Below are 17,931 nucleotides of genomic sequence, written 5' to 3'. Positions count from 1 at the left end.
ACAGGAGCAAAGGAAGCAAAGTTTCATTACTTTAGCAAAGGAAAATCAGTCTCCTCCTGGCTTATATCGAAATCCTCCGACATTCTACTTTACAAATCCTCGTTTTGTACTTCTAATTCGTGACCATTGTTTTGTTTTGATCTCTCCCCTGTGCTTCCGCGTTCATCACTTCTGAGCGGCGCATGCGCAGCGCCGATGTCTAACGTCATCCGCCCGGAGCTGCTTCCGTGTACAACAGTGTTAGCTAGATTAAATAGATTATTACGTTTTAAATATGGTTATTTTTCATACAAAAACGCATCGATTCGCTACAGGAGGCCTTTATTCACCCCCCCGCAGCCGTGTAAGGCACTTTTTTTATGGATGGATGCACTTTATTTGACTTCTTTTGGACTGATGCACTGCAACACCCACTGACTGCCATTAAGATCAAAGTCAATTTTTAATATAACTCCAACTGGATTAGTCTGAAAGAAGAAAGTCATATACACACACCTAGGATGCCTTGAGGGTGAGTAATTCATGGGCTAATTTTCATTTTTGGGTGAACTAACCCTTTAAGGAACACTCTGAATGCTGATGGCTGGATATTTATCTCTTAAACAGACATGCTTTTTGATTGCTGGAATTGAGCAATCTAACAGAAAGAAAATAGTTCCTTCAGCACAAATCCTGGGGCTTACATGAATACAGATCTATCTAAAAATGAGGTTGAGCCCCCACTGTACTCAGTACATCAGACTTAAAGGACAGTGGGTGAAAATGCTGGAGGATGGAAGCCCCAGTTAAGCTGTCTGGGTGATAAAGATGATTTCTACTCACAGCTTTGAGCGAGCACAGATAGCTGTAATCCTCTTTTAGACGTGAGGTTCATTCATCTTCACTTAGTTTATTGTTATGTAATTGTCTGTTAGACACACAAGACATATTATTAGGATTCTACATTTATAGATATGCCAGGTGCTTTAATAGATATGCAAGACATTTAAGGTCAGAAAATAAAATGCCTTGCAAACATTGGCCTGGTATTTTATTACATTGTTTTGAACATACTCACTATTTTGTCTCAGTATCCGAATGGTGCTGTTTATGTTTGTAGTATTTGAAATATTGACAAGAATTAGATTAGACTCAAAACCAGATTTGTTTACATTGACAATGTAAAAAAAACAATCTTTCCTGTTCAATGAGATTTTGGAAAAGGCAAGCAAATTTCAAAATGGACGAAAACCCCACAGACACGCAGAACTGGTTCAGTTATTCAGTTTTAAGCACGAAAGCACTGTTGTGCAGTTTCAACATAATGTGTGCACTGTGCATCACTGAATAACAAAGCATGCTTCAGAAATCGAGAAAGAGGCATTGATGTGCTGTTCTATGAGGAATAAGATCCTGCCAAATAAAATCGCTTAGGGCTGCTTCAATATGTTTGCAACCAGCTAGCAGCTATTTCTTGAAAGGTCAACCAATGCGCAGAACGCATGTGAGCAAAGATGCTGATACATATTTTATTATAACATCCTTGAAAAATCCTTTATACCTGCTTTCTAGCAATTTGTATTCATATTTGATTGGCAACTGCACCAGACATGAATATTGCCTAAATATTTGTATGCCATTTTTGTTGGTTGTATTGAGCAAAACACTTAACATATGCAGAGCTAGAGCACTTTAACAAACAGCATTTTTAAATAATAATAAAAAAAAAAACATATTTGAAGCAGATGCACTGATAATATTAAGCATCTGTTTCAGAGAGAAAGGGAATGATGTGTGTAAAATCTGGTTAAGCACTTTGCGGTGCTCCACATATAACATGCTCTCTGTGTCAGGCTCTTGAAATAGCGTTTGAAGAGTCTGTTGACAGGCTCTTGTCAAGAAACGCTCAGGTAACTGCAACAACTGCCCACTTGTTATTGATCTGGGTGAATAGAGTGATACAGCTCAAGTTCAATAACTGCTCAGATGCTGTACTGATATGGAGATATGATATTGCACCAGAGTTATGTAATGCACCAGATAACACAACAAATAGATTTCTATAAAAGTCCTCCGAGTATGAAATATGTCATACAGCAGTTTCAACTGTTGAGCTGTTAATTCTTTCTGTTCACAGTGCATAACGATATGAAGATTTATTTAGCCAGAAGTAGTACTTGAGCCAGTGTATTAACAACAACAACAACAACAAATAAATGAGATATAATGGAAAATAAAATGGATAAACATATCAAAACAAGTAATAATAGAACTGTATAAAATTAAGAAAATAAACATTTAAAGCAATGTTAACACACATACATATATGAAATATGTAGGCAACTCTTGTTATATATTATTCAGGGGTTACAAAAATGTTTTATTTGCTGTGCATCATGTTTTAGATGCATTGTGGCTCGTAAAGACCCTTTATATAAAAAGCCAATTTCACAGGCAGAAAGAAAACATTTTCAGTTAATTTACAACCTTTCAGAAAGTGATACAGAAGCAATTTGGTTCTTCGATATTGGTAGACATAAAAGTCCTCTCAACATTCCTTTGAGCAAAAGTAATGCATCTAGGTTTTACAACCCTTCTTATGTTGGCTTATTTCTTATTCAATACACCCAGCTCTGTGCCAAAATGTAGTTATAAAATCAGTGAGATAAATTACCCATGTATTTAGCATAAAAAACAACCTTATAATGACCAGAAGGAGTCTGTGACTGGTAGTCTTTGCTGTCCACACAATCTAAAGACTGTTATTAATGTCTAAATGTCTTGCAGCTACCAGTGTGTCCCTTTTAATTCACAAAAACAAGTCGGCATAATGTAAAGAATGTAATGTAAATTTAATGTCTTCTTTAACACTTGATTGTCTTGTGCATCATCAGCAGCCACTGGCCTTAAAACCAATAACCGCCACCCTTTCTTTCATTAATTTGGGCCATATAAAGTACCATTATCACAAAACAATAAAAGGGAAGCATGCAAACATTTTAAAGGAATAGTTCACCCCAAAAAATGAAAATTTGCTGAAAATGTCCTCACCCTCAGGCCATCCAAGTTTGTTTGTTCATCAGAACGGATTTGGAGAAATTTATCATTGCATCACTTGCTCACCAGTAGATCCTTTGATGTTAATGGGTGCCGTCAGAATGAGAGTCCAAACAGCTGATAAAACATCTCAATAATCCACAAGTAATCCATATGACTCCAGTCCATCAGTAAATGTGAAGTGAAAAACTGCGTGTTTGTAAGAAACAAATCTTTCATTAAGCTATATTATGAGTCCTCTATCCATAATATTGCTTCCCCCATGAAAAAAGTTGGCTCGTCTGAATCAGGAGAGAACTACGCACAGATTTGGCATCGTGCACAATAGTCCAAAACAGTTCTTAGGACAACAGGGGATGGACTTTTTTTTTTTTACTGAAGGAAGTGTTATTATGGTGTGGCTAGAAGTGATGATTTTAAGTTAAAAATGTGTTTACAATGGATTTGTTTAATACAAACTTGCAACTTTTCGCTTCACAAGATTTACATTTATGGACTGGAGAGGGTGTGGATTTCCTGTGGATTATTGTTTTTATCAGCTGTTTGGACTCTCATTCTGATGGCACCATTCACTGCTGAGGATCCATTGGTGAGCAAGTGATGCAATGCTACATTTCTCCAAATTTGTTAAGTTAAGTGATTAAGTGATGTGACATGTGGCCAAGTATGGTTACCCATACTAGGAATTAGTGCTCTGCATTTAACCCATCCTAAGTGCACACACACAGCAGTGAACACACACCGTGAACACACACCCGGAGCAGTGGGCAGCCATTTATGCTGCGGCGCCCGGGGAGCAGTTGAGGGTTCGGTGCCTTGCTCAAGGGCACCTCAGTCGTGGTATTGAAGGTGGAAGAGAGAGCTGTACATTCACTCCCCCCACCTACAATTCCTGCCGGACCAGAGACTCGAACTCGCAACCTTTGGGTTACAAGTCCAACTCTCTAACCATTAGGCCACGACTTCCCATTTTGATGAAGAAACAAACATCTACATCTTGGATGCCCTGAGGCTGACTAAATTTTCAGCAAATGTTATTTTTGGGGTGAACTGTTCCTTTAAGCACACTGGATGCTCTATATGTAAAGCAGGCTATTTGATATGATCCGTTAGCCAGACAACCTGAGTTTGGCTTTGCATGTGGCATTAGATCAGAGCAACCCCAGGACAATTTTAAATGTTTAGAAGTCAACCCCCCTTGGCTTGTAAATATCAGTGCGATCACCAACCCCTGACAGCTGACCAGAGAGAGATAAAGATAATGTATTCCGTATGAGAGTCACCTTGCTCATCAAGCCAACTCACGTCAAGCCAGCTCCATCATATTAAATGCGCCAACTGACTACTTATCACATGTAGTCTGCTATAAAGAGAGAGTAGAAGCATGTACTCTGGAATTAATGTGATTTATATAGCAGTATGCTTAAACTAGCTTATATGATATGAGCATGTCTGCTTTTAAACTCGAGGACACAAGGGTGAAATTCTGCTTTATGTGTCCCTCTAAGGACAGAGTCACAGTTCACAAAACCATTGATCCAATGAGCGCAGCTTTCAGTGGGATTTACTCTAATTAAAACTTTTACGAGATCATAACATTTTATCAGGTGCTTAATATTCATTCCCAACTTTATGGTTTTGCAACTCTTGATGAAAGTTGAAGTGGACAATAGGACGTGTAGATCTTAAAATGATCATAATGGTCATGCTTTGTTATTGTTATGCAAATCTTTGTTGACGACGGTTAATATAACCAATCATTCAAAGCAGTCCATAATCACTGAGTTTTTTAAAATGCCCTTCTCTATTGCATATATTTCAGACAAGTAATCAAAATGCACAGCTCTACTGTATGTCCCTACGGCAGCTAGACTTTTTAAACAGTGTTGTGGACTGGTTAAATGTCAGCCATGGATTTGTTCCATGAAGGACAGCAAAATAAAGGGTTTAGATTGTTTGCTGTGAGTCAGAGGGATTATTCAGATGCAGCACAATGGCTTGTAATCTACCGGTCTGCAGGGAGAGCAGCTCAGAATTTACATTATCAAGGCTCTATGAAGAGACCAGATCCCCACAAAGTCCAGTGCTTCTAAAAGAATAAATAAATAAATAAAAACAGCAAAGTTTGTGCAAATGGTAATCTGCCCCTTTGGAAAACTGGCTTTCAATCCACTTATTTACGGAGTTTAGCTCTAATGGTTTCAATTTTAGCTTTCACAAGTGTGAAGGAAGATATACACAGAATGACTAATGTCCAGTTGGGAGAGAAAATAAGTGTTTTTATTACTTCTGCACAATGTATAATTCATGCATACAGAAAACTGCATCCAACAACTTGGTGACAGTCATTGGCAGAGCTTGTTTTGTGGGTGCAAACTCAATAAATTGGATCAAGCCATCAAATAGCATTACAATTGTGAAAGTGACAGAGCAGATTTGATTGTGAAATCATGCATCACAATCATTGTTTAAAAAGGCTACAAATGTGTTTCTTTCATTATGACACAAACAGCATGCATGTTAAGTCATTTTTCTATATTCAGAAGAGGAAATTGATGGAAAATGGCACAAAATTGTTCATGACATATTTATTAAGTTTGCTCGAGTTAAGCGCTTTTTCTGAATAATATTACACATTTATATTAGAAAGCTTCGCGTGTTTAATTTGTCATGGGTGAACCAGCTGAAGTGCCGCTGTAGGAGATAATAGTAGAAGTCAAATGTCCAAATAATACAAACATTTACCATACACATATTTAAGGAATGCGTACACAAATAATGGAGGGACAGTTCACCAAAATGTAGATTCTGTCATTATTTACTCAACCTCATATCATTTCCAACCTGTAAGCTATTCTTCCTTGTGCTGAAAATGAAGGTTTCATGAGGCTTTTTGTTTATGGGGTCCAAAGCATCACCCATTATATGGACCAAAGAAAGGAATTCATATATGTTTGGAATGATATGAGGGAAGTAAATGACAAAATTTTATTTTTAGGTGACCTATTTCTGAGTAAACAGCTATTAGATTTAGTACAATTTTCTGTAAACACCACAGTTTGAAATGCACGTCTGTGACTCATGCTTTGCTGCAACACAAACACATTTTCACCAACATGACCTCTCACTCTGTGGAGCCTCAGGCCTGACGGGTCAATTGGGGAGACAATAAAAGATAAAGTCACAGGTGGACACAGCAGCCTGTGCAGGTGTTAGTTAAGTTCCCCCTGTCACCCGCATAGATCAAACAGTCATATCAAACTGACAGAAGTGCACATTGCTCAGTCCCAGCTCAACTCCGGTCTTCCTCTTTCCCACAGGTTGGCTTTGAGCAGTTTCTCTAGGATGAGCTCCAACTGCTCAGATGAGTTTTTCCAGGCCACAAACCATGCGGAACAGACCTTTCGAAAGATGGAGACCTATCTTCAGCACAAGCAGCTGTGTGATGTACTTTTGATAGCTGGAGATCACAAGATCCCCGCACACAGGTGAGTCTCCGTCGAATCGAGTCTTCTTACTTTCAAATGTCCTACTTTCACTTGCGAAAACAGACAGATCAACTGGGCAGAAGGGAACGCTGCTTAAAATGCAGTGCAGTAAATCAACTGAAGAGAGACTGAATTCACATTCATTATTCTTAGACAGAATCAAACTATTCGACAGCTACTTAAAACTGAATGCTAGTATTAAAGGGGTAGAAAGGAAAAATTGAAATCGCATCATATGACCCCTTTAAAACTTTCAGTTAACTCTTAGTTAACTGTAGAGGGATAGTTCACCTGGCTTTCTTTTACAGAACATGAAAGGAGACATTTTAAAGAAAGAACTGTTTGAACTGTTTGGGTTTTTTATGAAATAAATCTGGACTGGAGCTTTTGAGTTTCTGCACAAACACCAAAAAAAGTGTTGCTTATGATTCATATGCTATATTCTTGTATAGCCTTCTGAAGTTAGCTTTCTGTGAGAAACAAAATAGTTCAAAATGAAAAAAAAAGAAAAAAGAAAATTCTGTTATTTACTCACCCTCATGTTGTTTCAAAACTTTTGATGTGTTTTGGTTGAGTGAACCTTCACTGTGTAGATAAAAAGTATGAAATATTTTCAGTGAATAATGATTTTCGGTCTACATCTCACACAATAGTACGGCTTCAGAAAACTAGAAATATAGCACACAAGGACCATGTTCATTTAAATGTTTTGATGCTTCTGCATCCTTTTTGAAGCTTGAAAGATCAAGGCCAATTCATTTAAATTTCATGGAAAAGGGTGATGAGCACATTGTTCAAAAATAAAAAAAAAAAGTCTTTGGGTTTGGAGCAACATTACGGTAAAAAAAGTGAAAACCGAATATTCTTTTTGCGTGAACTGTTCCCTTAAGGACAGATATGCAAATGATAGCATCAAGAAGTGTCAAAACTGTGCTGCACGCTCTATTTCAAACTACAGAGCGTGTTGAACTTTCTTCAACAGTGTTTATTTAAAGAAATCTCTCGGCCGCTGAGTGTTTTGATGCTATTCTGTTGAAAAATGATCTGTAGCCAAATCTCTGCTGCGTGTCCTAGTTTGACACTGAGCTCAATCAACATCATCCCAGAGCTGCATGAAACAACCTGGTGAAAAGAGCTGCGCTGAGATAAATCTTTTTGTAGGGAGGAATTTTCTACGAAGACGGCTCTCGAGAAGTTGTTTGAGTTGATCTCGAAGTATGCAGTCGCATATATAAACCACTTGCACCATTTTTTGCAGACTTGTCCTGAGCGCGGTTTCAGACTACTTTGCTGCCATGTTCACCAATGATGTGAGGGAGGCAAAACAAGAGGAAATTAAAATGGAGGGTGTTGATCCTGGGGCGTTGCGAGCGCTGGTTCATTTTGCATATACTGGTGAGTATCTGCATTCCACTTGCGGACTATTTAAATGTGCTGTTCGCAGCAGAAGTGTCACATTCCCCCTTTTGTCAATGCCGGTGGGCAAAACACTAATTTACAAACCCAAACTAACTGTTTGACATTCTTCAGTCTACACAGGTTAAACATACCATTTTGTTCCTAGAATAATTCTGAAAAGTTTCAGAATATTTCGCTTTTTTCTCCAAATGTACAGGAGTCCTGGAGCTAAAAGAGGAGACAATTGAAAGCCTTTTAGCTGCTGCTTGTCTCCTCCAGCTCTCACAAGTTATTCAGGTCTGCTGTAACTTTCTGATGAAACAACTGCACCCATCCAACTGCCTGGGGATCCGTTCGTTTGCTGATGCTCAGGGATGCATGGATCTTTTGAACGTTGCTCACAACTACACTATGGTAGGACCTGGCATACACATACATAGTTGCTGACCTTTCACAGTAATTTCCACTTCAGTAATGGTAGAATTACAATTAAATGATGCCTGTATACTCCAAGTTCATGGGAGTTGAATGACTGTGATGCAGCAGCTTGGTGTTGTAGAATCCTAATGATTATCTGTGTCTGCATTACAGTAATCCCTTGTATATTTTATAGATTAACTAGTGTAATGTCTATAGTACTACGCTGGCGATGTTCCCAGCATGCAATCTGGCATGAATAAATTATGTGGTGGCATTGTTTTACTATTTGCTGGTTTATATTGCTATTGCTATTGTTGTTTTGGCTATCTCTTTTGACTTATTTTGTAACACTCCGAGGCATTTTAAATTATGCTTGATTATTGTCAGTCTCATTGGGTTTTAGTGTGTTGATATCTAATACTGAAGGTTCACCAGTGATAACAACGAGTCTGGGAATATTCACAGTATGAGATATCACCACTTTGCATACAAAACCCAATAATGCTGACAATAAACAAGCATATTAAATAACCACCTTAATTGAAGAAAGATATATTGTAAAGAACTATTTCATTTGAAACATACAGGATAGGGAGATATAGATAATATATTTTATAAAATTTTTCTGTTATGGTAGAAAATGTCGTAGCCTGCTCTGATTTCAATACAATAATGTAAAACACGACTGTTAAAGTAATACCGTCATGTTTTCACTGTCACAGACTTTTTCTGTGGAACACAAAAGGAGAAATTTATAGCAGAACATCCAAGCTGCTCTTTTCCATACAAAGAAAGTAAGCTGTGATCAGGTCTGTCAAGCAAGATTTTCAATGCAAGATTTTGAGTAAATAGCAGACTAAAATATATGTGACCCTGGACCTTAAGTCGCTTGGGCATATTTTTAGTAATAGCCAAAAAAACATTGTACGGGTCAAAATTATAGATTTTTCTTTTATGCCAAAAATCATTAGGATATTAAGTAAAGATCATGTTCCATGAAGATATTTTGTAAATTTCCAACCATAGATATATCAAAACTTAATTTACTAATATGGATTGCTAAGAACTTCATTTGGACAACTTTAAAGGCGATTTTCTCAGTATTTAGATTTTTTTGCACCCTCAGATTCCAGATTTTCAAATAGTTGTATCTCGGACAAATATGATCCTATCCTAACAAACCATACATCAATGGAAAGCTTATCTATTCAGCTTTCAGATGATGTATAAATCTCAATTTTGAGAAATTGACCCTTATGACTGCTTTTGTGGTCCAGGGTCACATATATGATTTCAGAGTGCATACGACATATGGACTGCTTATAGAAACCTTTTTTTGTCTATTTTCAAGATTGACTACTCGTTCATTTTACTTTCATTGATACGCAGATAGCAGCATAACAATTCTATAGACTATAATAAATTCATAAGGGTTTTAAACAATATTAGATTAGTAAATCATGATAGAACTTTCATTTTGTAGTGAACTATCATTAAAACTAATAACCATCAACTTTTTTCCTGCTTATTAAAAAAGCCGCAGGTTTTAAAGCCTTGTCTGACATAAAGAATTCCAAGCATAAAATTATTTGATGTGACATTTTGTATCTCAGCATGCGGTCAGTTTAAAGGGTTGCACAGAGCTCTTTGATGTGTGAGAAATATAGCAAAAGCAGCCTTGGTTAAATAATGGCAATACATGAAGTATTCTCGGGAGCTCAAGGATCCACAGAACACATTTGCTTGATGGGCATTTCTCTGCCCAAGTACGGAAACAACTTAGGAAGATAGCCGTTATCTCCTGAAGGACATCTGCACAGGCTGTTTACAAAGGGCTTTCCAGAGCAGAGAGGTTAATCTAATCAGAGGACACAAGTAGGAAAATCTCCTGTTCAGTCGCTGCGGTAATGAACACAGCTTCAACAGAGCTTCCTGGTTGGCTCGCCGTGGTCTTCAGATTAAAAACTTCTATTTTGATAAGCGTGTTTTTCCTCATTTGTGACCCTGGACCACAAAACCAGTCTTAAGTCGCTTGGGTATATTTTTAGCAATAGCCAAAAAAACATTATCGATTTTTCTTTTATGCCAAAAATCATTAGGATATTAAGTAAAGATCATGTTCCATAAAGATATTTTGTAAATTTCCTACCATAAATATCAAAAAGTAATTTTTGATTAGCAATATGCATTGCTAAGAACTTCATTTGGACAACTTTAAATGCGATTTTCTCAGTATTTTGGTTTTTTGCACCCTCAGATTCCAGATTTTCAAATAGTTGTATCTCGGCCAAATATCGTCCTATCCTAACAAACCATATATCAATGGAAAGTTTATTTATTCAGCTTGTCTTAGTTCAAGATGTCTATGGCCTGTAGCATGCTAGAAGTCTAGGTATTTTCTTTTGAATGTAAAAGGCAGATGAGACGATGCTTAGATAAATGACTGACAACACAAACACTGCTCTAGGTCACATTTCTCCTCATGAATACATTAGATTTGGCGCAAGCCATTAAATTCTCACATCCTCCCTTACAATTTAATCCATTTAGATCTTACTGAGCCTTGTGCATCTCACACTAATATTGCTGCAGGACCTGATACTTGCTGTTCGGTTAATGCCCTCCCCTAAAATATATGCCCACGAGAGGGTTCTAAATGAATGTTTGCAGTGGAACAGAATTAATGTATTCAATTAATTGCCAGGGTGCTTGTGATGGTAATTGCGAATAATGAATCTATATCAATGTCACCAGAAGAATTAGAGTTTAAATCTATATTGAGGAGGGGCTGAAAATCAATGCATGGTACTCATTTAATTATGTGTGTCTGAGCTAAGCTCAGAGAGCCCATGCACGGCTTTAGCAGAGACGCTGCTGTTTAGATCTGATTAATGATCAATAGGATGTTTACTGCCCTTATTTGCAACAGAATCAATGGGGATTACTTCTGATGCACAAAGGAAACTCTAGAAGTGCCATAAGTAATGAACAAGCTTGTTAGAGAGATTTCCGGCATCCTCTTCACATGCTACAGGTTGAACTTTGCAAAACGCTTTTATCAGAGAGCAACCTCGGATGTCCTTGTGGATGCATTGGAGCAGATCATTATATCGCTGTGATGGACGGAGAACAAGACCTATATGTTTTTTACAGTTATTAGATTCTCCATAATGGGTTATTCAAAACAAGATGATATATTCTGTGTCAGGGCCATGTGCTTGTTATATCGTGCTGTATCAAATACTGTTGCGGGTCCAAACCTCTAGTCCATTTTTCCAATATTTTAACGATTTAGAAAAGCTGGATCACTGTCTGGCCAACTGAGATTTTGATATGGAGATAAAGGTTATATATGGTGACCATACATCCTCTTTTTCCCCAACATGTCCTGGCTGGGATTTCTAAATTGCCTAAAATGTCTGGGTTTTCGTATTGACCTGCTCTCTACATTCCTCACACATTTTATGTACACGTATTTGCACTGCTTTGACTGTTCTCTGTAGATCCTACAGTCACATGCCAGATAATTTAGCCAATTTAGAATTCCTGACCAGGACATGATTGGGAAAAAAAGGGTGTTTTGTCACCCTAGGTTAGGTGCATGGTTTTTCAGTAGCATTACAGCACACTGTGAGTGTCTTTCATCACTGTTTGTTGTTTGGATGGGAATTGGCCCTGGAAACTGTGAATTGTAGTCAGACTTAGTCATTAATTACTCACCCTCAGGTCATTCCAAACCCATAAGAACTTCGTTGAACTGAACATTGTGTTCGTTGAACACAAATTAAGATATTTTTGATGAAATCCGAGAGCTTTCTGATCCTGCATAGACAGCAACGCAACTGACACATTCAAGACCCAGAAATGTAGTAAGGACATTGTTAAATTGTCCATGTGACATCAGTGGCTCAACCGTAATGTTATGAAGCTATGAGAATACTTTTTGCATCATGATACTCTCGTGAACATGCATCGAAGACTGACACAGAAGAGAAGAAATTGTTGAATAAAGTCGTTATTTTTGTTTTTTTTGCGCACAAAAAGTATTCTCGTAGCTTCATAAAATGCCATGGAAAAACAAAATCCCCACCATAATGAGAAAAGAATGCAAATTCCTGGTGTATACAGAAATTAAAGGACTTGTGCAGGCCTACAAAATAGCTCTCCAGATCCAATAACTGATATGTTTGTTTTGATATCTGATATTATTGACTATAGAGGGTATGCACTGACGTCACTTTCCCACCGGAATGGCAGAAGAGCTTGTTGCATGACTGAATTTAATAGGGAAGCTGAGAAAACGCAAGTAAAATACATAACCGCAGTCACTCCAGCTGACGGTGATGTCACGTGTATACCCTCTATGAAAACAGCAATTCATGCTATAAGATCCTGTCACTGTAATTCAGCCACAGATACCAAACATTAACTTATCAAGAAACATTCAAAGTGCCGCAGCTGCACAGCTATGTGAATCATGTGAGTGAAAACTGGTTTCATGTTACAGTACTCACTGATCAGTGTTGCTCATTTAGTCTTTGCGCACAAAAATTATTCTCGTAGCTTCATAACATTACGGTTGAACCACTGATGTCACATGGACTATATTAACAATGTCCTTACTACCTGTCTGGGCCTTGAATGGGTCAGTTGCATTGCTGTCTATGTAAGGTCAGAAAGCTCTCAGATTTCATCAAAAATATCTTAATTTATGTTCAGAGATGAACGAAGGCCTTGGTTTGAAGGTTTGGAACGACATAAGGGTGAGTAATTAATGACAGAATTGTAATTTTTGGGTGAACTATACCTTTAACAACCGGATTGCTGTATTGGGCACATTGAGAAATCATTTATATATTTAAAATAATAAACTATAACTGATATTTCCATAAATATAAAAATAATTTGTTTATTGTAACACATTTTAGTACTTGCAGTTAATGTCTCATTACATTGCAGCACACAGATTTATAACTAAACAAAATTGCTTAATATTTCAGGAACACTTTCTAGAGGTCATTCAGAATCAGGAGTTCCTCTTGCTGCCCACAACGGAAATTATCAAGCTTTTGGCCAGTGATGACATCAACGTTCCAGATGAAGAAACGATTTTCCAAGCACTGATGATGTGGGTTCGCCATGATGTGCAGCACCGACAACAGGATCTGGGAGTGTTGCTGGCGTATATTCGACTTCCCCTTTTACCACCACAGGTTTGTCAATAGCATTCATATAAGACTCTTGGCCATTTTATTACAATTTAATGCAATCTCTGAAAAATTTCCTGCTCATCTAATATTTAAATGTTACTCTTTAACATTGCACTCTTTAGTTCCTTCTTCTTTTGGATGTTAATGCACTATTTGTTTTTGATGTAGCTTCTTGCTGATTTGGAAAACAATAAGATGTTTTCAGAAGACCTGGAATGCCAGAAGCTCCTGATGGAAGCCATGAAGTACCATCTTTTGCCAGAGCGCCGTCCCATGCTACAGAGCCCAAGAACCAAACCACGGAAATCCACTGTTGGATCGCTCTATGCCGTTGGACAGGGTTCGTACCGATACTGTAAAATGAAATTCCAGGACTTTCAATTAATTTTCAAGCACTAATTTTTTGGTTTTCAAGGACTACAAAGATATCACTTATCAAACAATATCGTTATTACCTTTCAAATTCTAGAAAAGGTTAATAGATAAATAAAAATTTGCCCTGTTACAATTGTTAAATTTGGCTGATGATAAATGGCCTAAAATTAATTATGCTGCTTAATTTCAGTTTTAGGGCTCTGATGATTAATTGTCTTTTTTAGGGCTTTGTCACACTTTTTTGAGCGCTTCATTCATTAAATAATTGTGATGAATTTAATCCTTTTATAAGTTATCATTTTGCAGTGTAAGATTACAGTTAACACCTTTAAATATTAATGTATTCAATTCAGTACATAACTGAAACAATCACAACAAACTGGCCAATCATAGAAAAGACCATAAATGTATCATAACAATCCAGAATGCACTACTTCATTATAAAGAAAAACTAAGCGTATACGCCTCTAAATTTCCACATTATGCAATCATTATGATCACACTTATGAGAATTGCTTTAGCAAGCTCATTTTTTTTGCCTAAAATGAACACGTTAGCTGACTGCATGAATTCTATGAAATGAAATGGACATTACTTTCAGTCACCTCTGAAAACAGATCACTCTAAAGTGTAGTGTTGACACATGCATTTTCTGTAAAGCTGCTTTGAAACAATAAATATAGTGAAAAGTGCTATATAAATAAATGTGAATGAATAAGCTATGACAAAAAATATATCAAATTAGATAAGTGTATAATTCAGCAAACTCTTTGGTGTATAGTATTTTTAAACAGTCTAAAGATGTTAATAAAATTAGTATTTGTATTGTTATAAAATACATTAGTGAATATATACATATGCGTAGCGTACACACAAACAGACATTTGGACAATATGATATGATAAAATTGACAGCCCCAGCAGAGGGAGGACGAGTTTCTGCCAGCTTTAATTTAATGATGTTCTTGGAAAAAAATTAAACACTATTTTCATATATATTGTTTTTCACTTTTCAAGTACCTTTTCATAAACGCTGTTTTCAAGGGGTTTTCAATACTTAAATGACAAAAAGTCAGATTGAAATACTTAAAGCACCTTGTACAAGCCCTGGTTGGAAGTATGGACGCCTCAAAGGTGGACCATTATTTAGTATTTTTTTCTAATACTTTTCTTATAGCAGTACCTCTTACTGCCATCAAAACTTTGTACGAAATTTTGTACAGTAAAATAGCTATTAGCATAGCAGCATACAACTGTTTAAATATATAGTTCAGTCATGAAACTCTAGATGGCGCATTCTGATGGGGTGTTAATGTAACTGATGATATTCAGAGAGTTAAACGACTTGGCACAAGCTGATTGGTTCATGCTGCATATGCAGACAATGAGCTTACTGCCTTGCATTTATATGGCTGGCTAGCATTCACTTGAGATTCCTGCAGTGCACTTTCAGAGTTCTCTGAAACCTCCACCTTCCCCAGGTCCACCTGTATAGATCTGCTATGGGTTATTTTATATGCTATTTGTGCAGCAGCAATATGTCTTAAATACTCATGGCACCGTATCGCCATATGCATTGGCAGTAGCAAGTTCCTGTACTTGCTTGCAGCAGCAGCAATAATCTACAACTACAGCAATAACCAACAGCAGCAGCAATTCAGCAGCAGCGTAGCAGATCTGTTCCGCCAAGACCAAATACATTAACATTGTCATATCCATCACCATGCTAAAATGTTCCGAGAGTTGTCATGATTGAACTAATAAACTTTAGAGTCTACTTCTGTCTACTTTTAGGGTCTACAACAATAGAGAAATACGACCTTCGCTCAAACAGATGGATCCAAGTTGGTAGCATGAATGGGCGAAGACTTCAGTTCGGCGTGGCAGTGATTGATAACAAGCTCTACGTGGTTGGAGGAAGGGATGGACTCAAGACCTCTAACATGGTGGAGTGCTACAACCCAATCACTAAAGTGTGGTCCACCATGCCACCAATGTCAACCCACAGACACGGATTAGGTGTGTTTTATGAATGCTTCAGATGTTTGTGTAATCTTATTACACAGCTTGTATGAATAATTGTTACACAGTAATGTTTAGTAATTCAGTTTGCTTCATTCTGTGTCACTGTATAAATGTGACAAATATGGTATAAATGTGTTAAATGATTAAACAACATCAGCCCTTAAACTTTGAAAGTCTAATTAGTCATAAACAAAAATTACATATCAGTAAATTAAAAAACACAAAAAAAATGAAAATATTCGAAATGATCTTGATCGAACATTAATGATGTCCATATTTCATGTATTTTAAATGTATTTTAACTAATAATGTAAGCTTTAGGCTTGTTAATGCTATTAAAGATATTTATAAGGCTTTGCTCATTAATATTAAAGAAGCTATGTTCACCTAGAAGACCTAACTTATTAGCTGAAAGGAATACGTTGCTAATCAGCTGGTGAAGAAGAAGAAATCCTACTATTATGAGGGCATAGTTCATGAATGAATATTTATTAATTTATTTGGCTAATTGGCTCTACTTTCTAGGTTACCAAGCCATGTCTGCATGACTCAATTAATATTCACACCCCAAACGATATCAGTTTTATTGATATTCACACGACGTGTTTTGGTTCAACAATAGGTAGACAGAGCAAAATGGAACAGATCACAGACATCGTTTTGAAATATTTTGACTCTTGACACTCTTAGAAACGGTTCATGGCACAAGATGCTGAAAAGCAGCTGAATGCGACTGACATAAATGACGCCCATGCAGATTACAGCCCGAGGAAATTTAAGAACGTGTCGTGTCGACTGTCTCAGTTTATCAAAAGCAGTCAATCACAGTCTGAAACTTAATTAGTGTATAAAGTTTGGTGCATTAGGGAGATGATATGTTATTTTGTGCCTTACATTAAAGCCGATAACGATAACGTTGACAATAATAATCTTTTTTTTTTTTCACTCTGGTCCAGTTTTCAAAGACAAAACGAGCATGAGGAAGTGATTTGTAAAGGAGGAAGGTGAATAACATAACTTGATAGTGATGTTACATTTCACATCAAAGCTCCAAAGCTTGTCAAAAAACAAAAAAAACCCCCACATTTTAAATTAAGTCACTATTGAGTAGGTTTTACCAAAAGCATGTGATCTCTTGACAGCAGAGCATGTTTGCCAGAAAATCATGTGACTTTCAGTTCAAAGAAGTGAGTCCCAGTGTGGTTTTGCTTACTCTAAAACAAAGTTTGTTTCTTTCAAAATCCTAAAAAATTGTATATAAAACACAAATGCCATTATAATATGGTTAAAACGCCACCACTCTTAAGTCTGGTTTAGTGACTGGATGCTTTTAAAATACTGCTGCATAAGACTTAGAAATTTTGAAACCTTTTTTTTTGTTGTTGTCTTGAATCAGTGGTTTAGTGCAGTGTTTCCCAACCTTTTTTTAGTCGCGGCACCCTTTGGAAATTTTAACAAACTTGTGGCACCCTACAAAATTAATTTTGTCACAATATTTGAATTTCTAACTTCGATATGATAATTTGAAAAGTATAGATATTCGGTACAACAGGGAAGAACTGCAGAATATAATGTCATACAGATATTTTTAATATTATGAAAAAATGTTGTCCATCAATGGTGGCAATCAGTACACTAATTTCTAATGAAGAGACCAATTTATATGACAGATTTTAATGTAGGCTTTTATACATATGTAAATATTATTTAATTACCATTATAACTAGCTATCTCACACATTTTTGCTCACTCAGTGTTTTTTTTATTTTACAGTGGGGTAATTTCGGTGCAGTAGCACCAGATAGCTTGATTTCAAACTTTGAATTGAATAAAAAATGACAAGTAAGCAGTCAGTAATAAAATAAGAACAAATAAGGAAATTAATAATGTTAACACAAATAAAAAATAACGACAGGCCTTCGAATTAAATAAATTGCTTTTTAGTTTTTCAGGTAGGTCTAACAGTAGGGTTAAGATATT

The 17,931-nt window shown here is 36.7% G+C and overlaps 1 protein-coding gene across 1 annotated transcript in view; it reads left to right on the top strand.

Moving 5' to 3' along the window:
• Positions 1-17,931, top strand: part of LOC107664784 (kelch-like protein 4) — a 45,992-nt gene that overhangs the window by 12,257 nt on the left and 15,804 nt on the right. Inside the window, exons 2-7 of the mRNA XM_016455455.1 lie at positions 6,357-6,524; positions 7,783-7,919; positions 8,140-8,336; positions 13,343-13,555; positions 13,721-13,892; positions 15,721-15,945. Of these exons, the coding sequence (XP_016310941.1) occupies positions 6,357-6,524; positions 7,783-7,919; positions 8,140-8,336; positions 13,343-13,555; positions 13,721-13,892; positions 15,721-15,945 (1,112 nt within the window). The remainder of the gene's footprint in view (positions 1-6,356; positions 6,525-7,782; positions 7,920-8,139; positions 8,337-13,342; positions 13,556-13,720; positions 13,893-15,720; positions 15,946-17,931) is intronic.

The sequence above is a fragment of the Sinocyclocheilus anshuiensis genome, unplaced genomic scaffold (assembly GCF_001515605.1).
Source record: "Sinocyclocheilus anshuiensis isolate Anshui unplaced genomic scaffold, SAMN03320099.WGS_v1.1 scaffold235, whole genome shotgun sequence".
NCBI classification, from domain to species: Eukaryota; Metazoa; Chordata; class Actinopteri; order Cypriniformes; family Cyprinidae; genus Sinocyclocheilus; species Sinocyclocheilus anshuiensis.
This window is presented reverse-complemented; position numbering and strand designations above follow the sequence as displayed.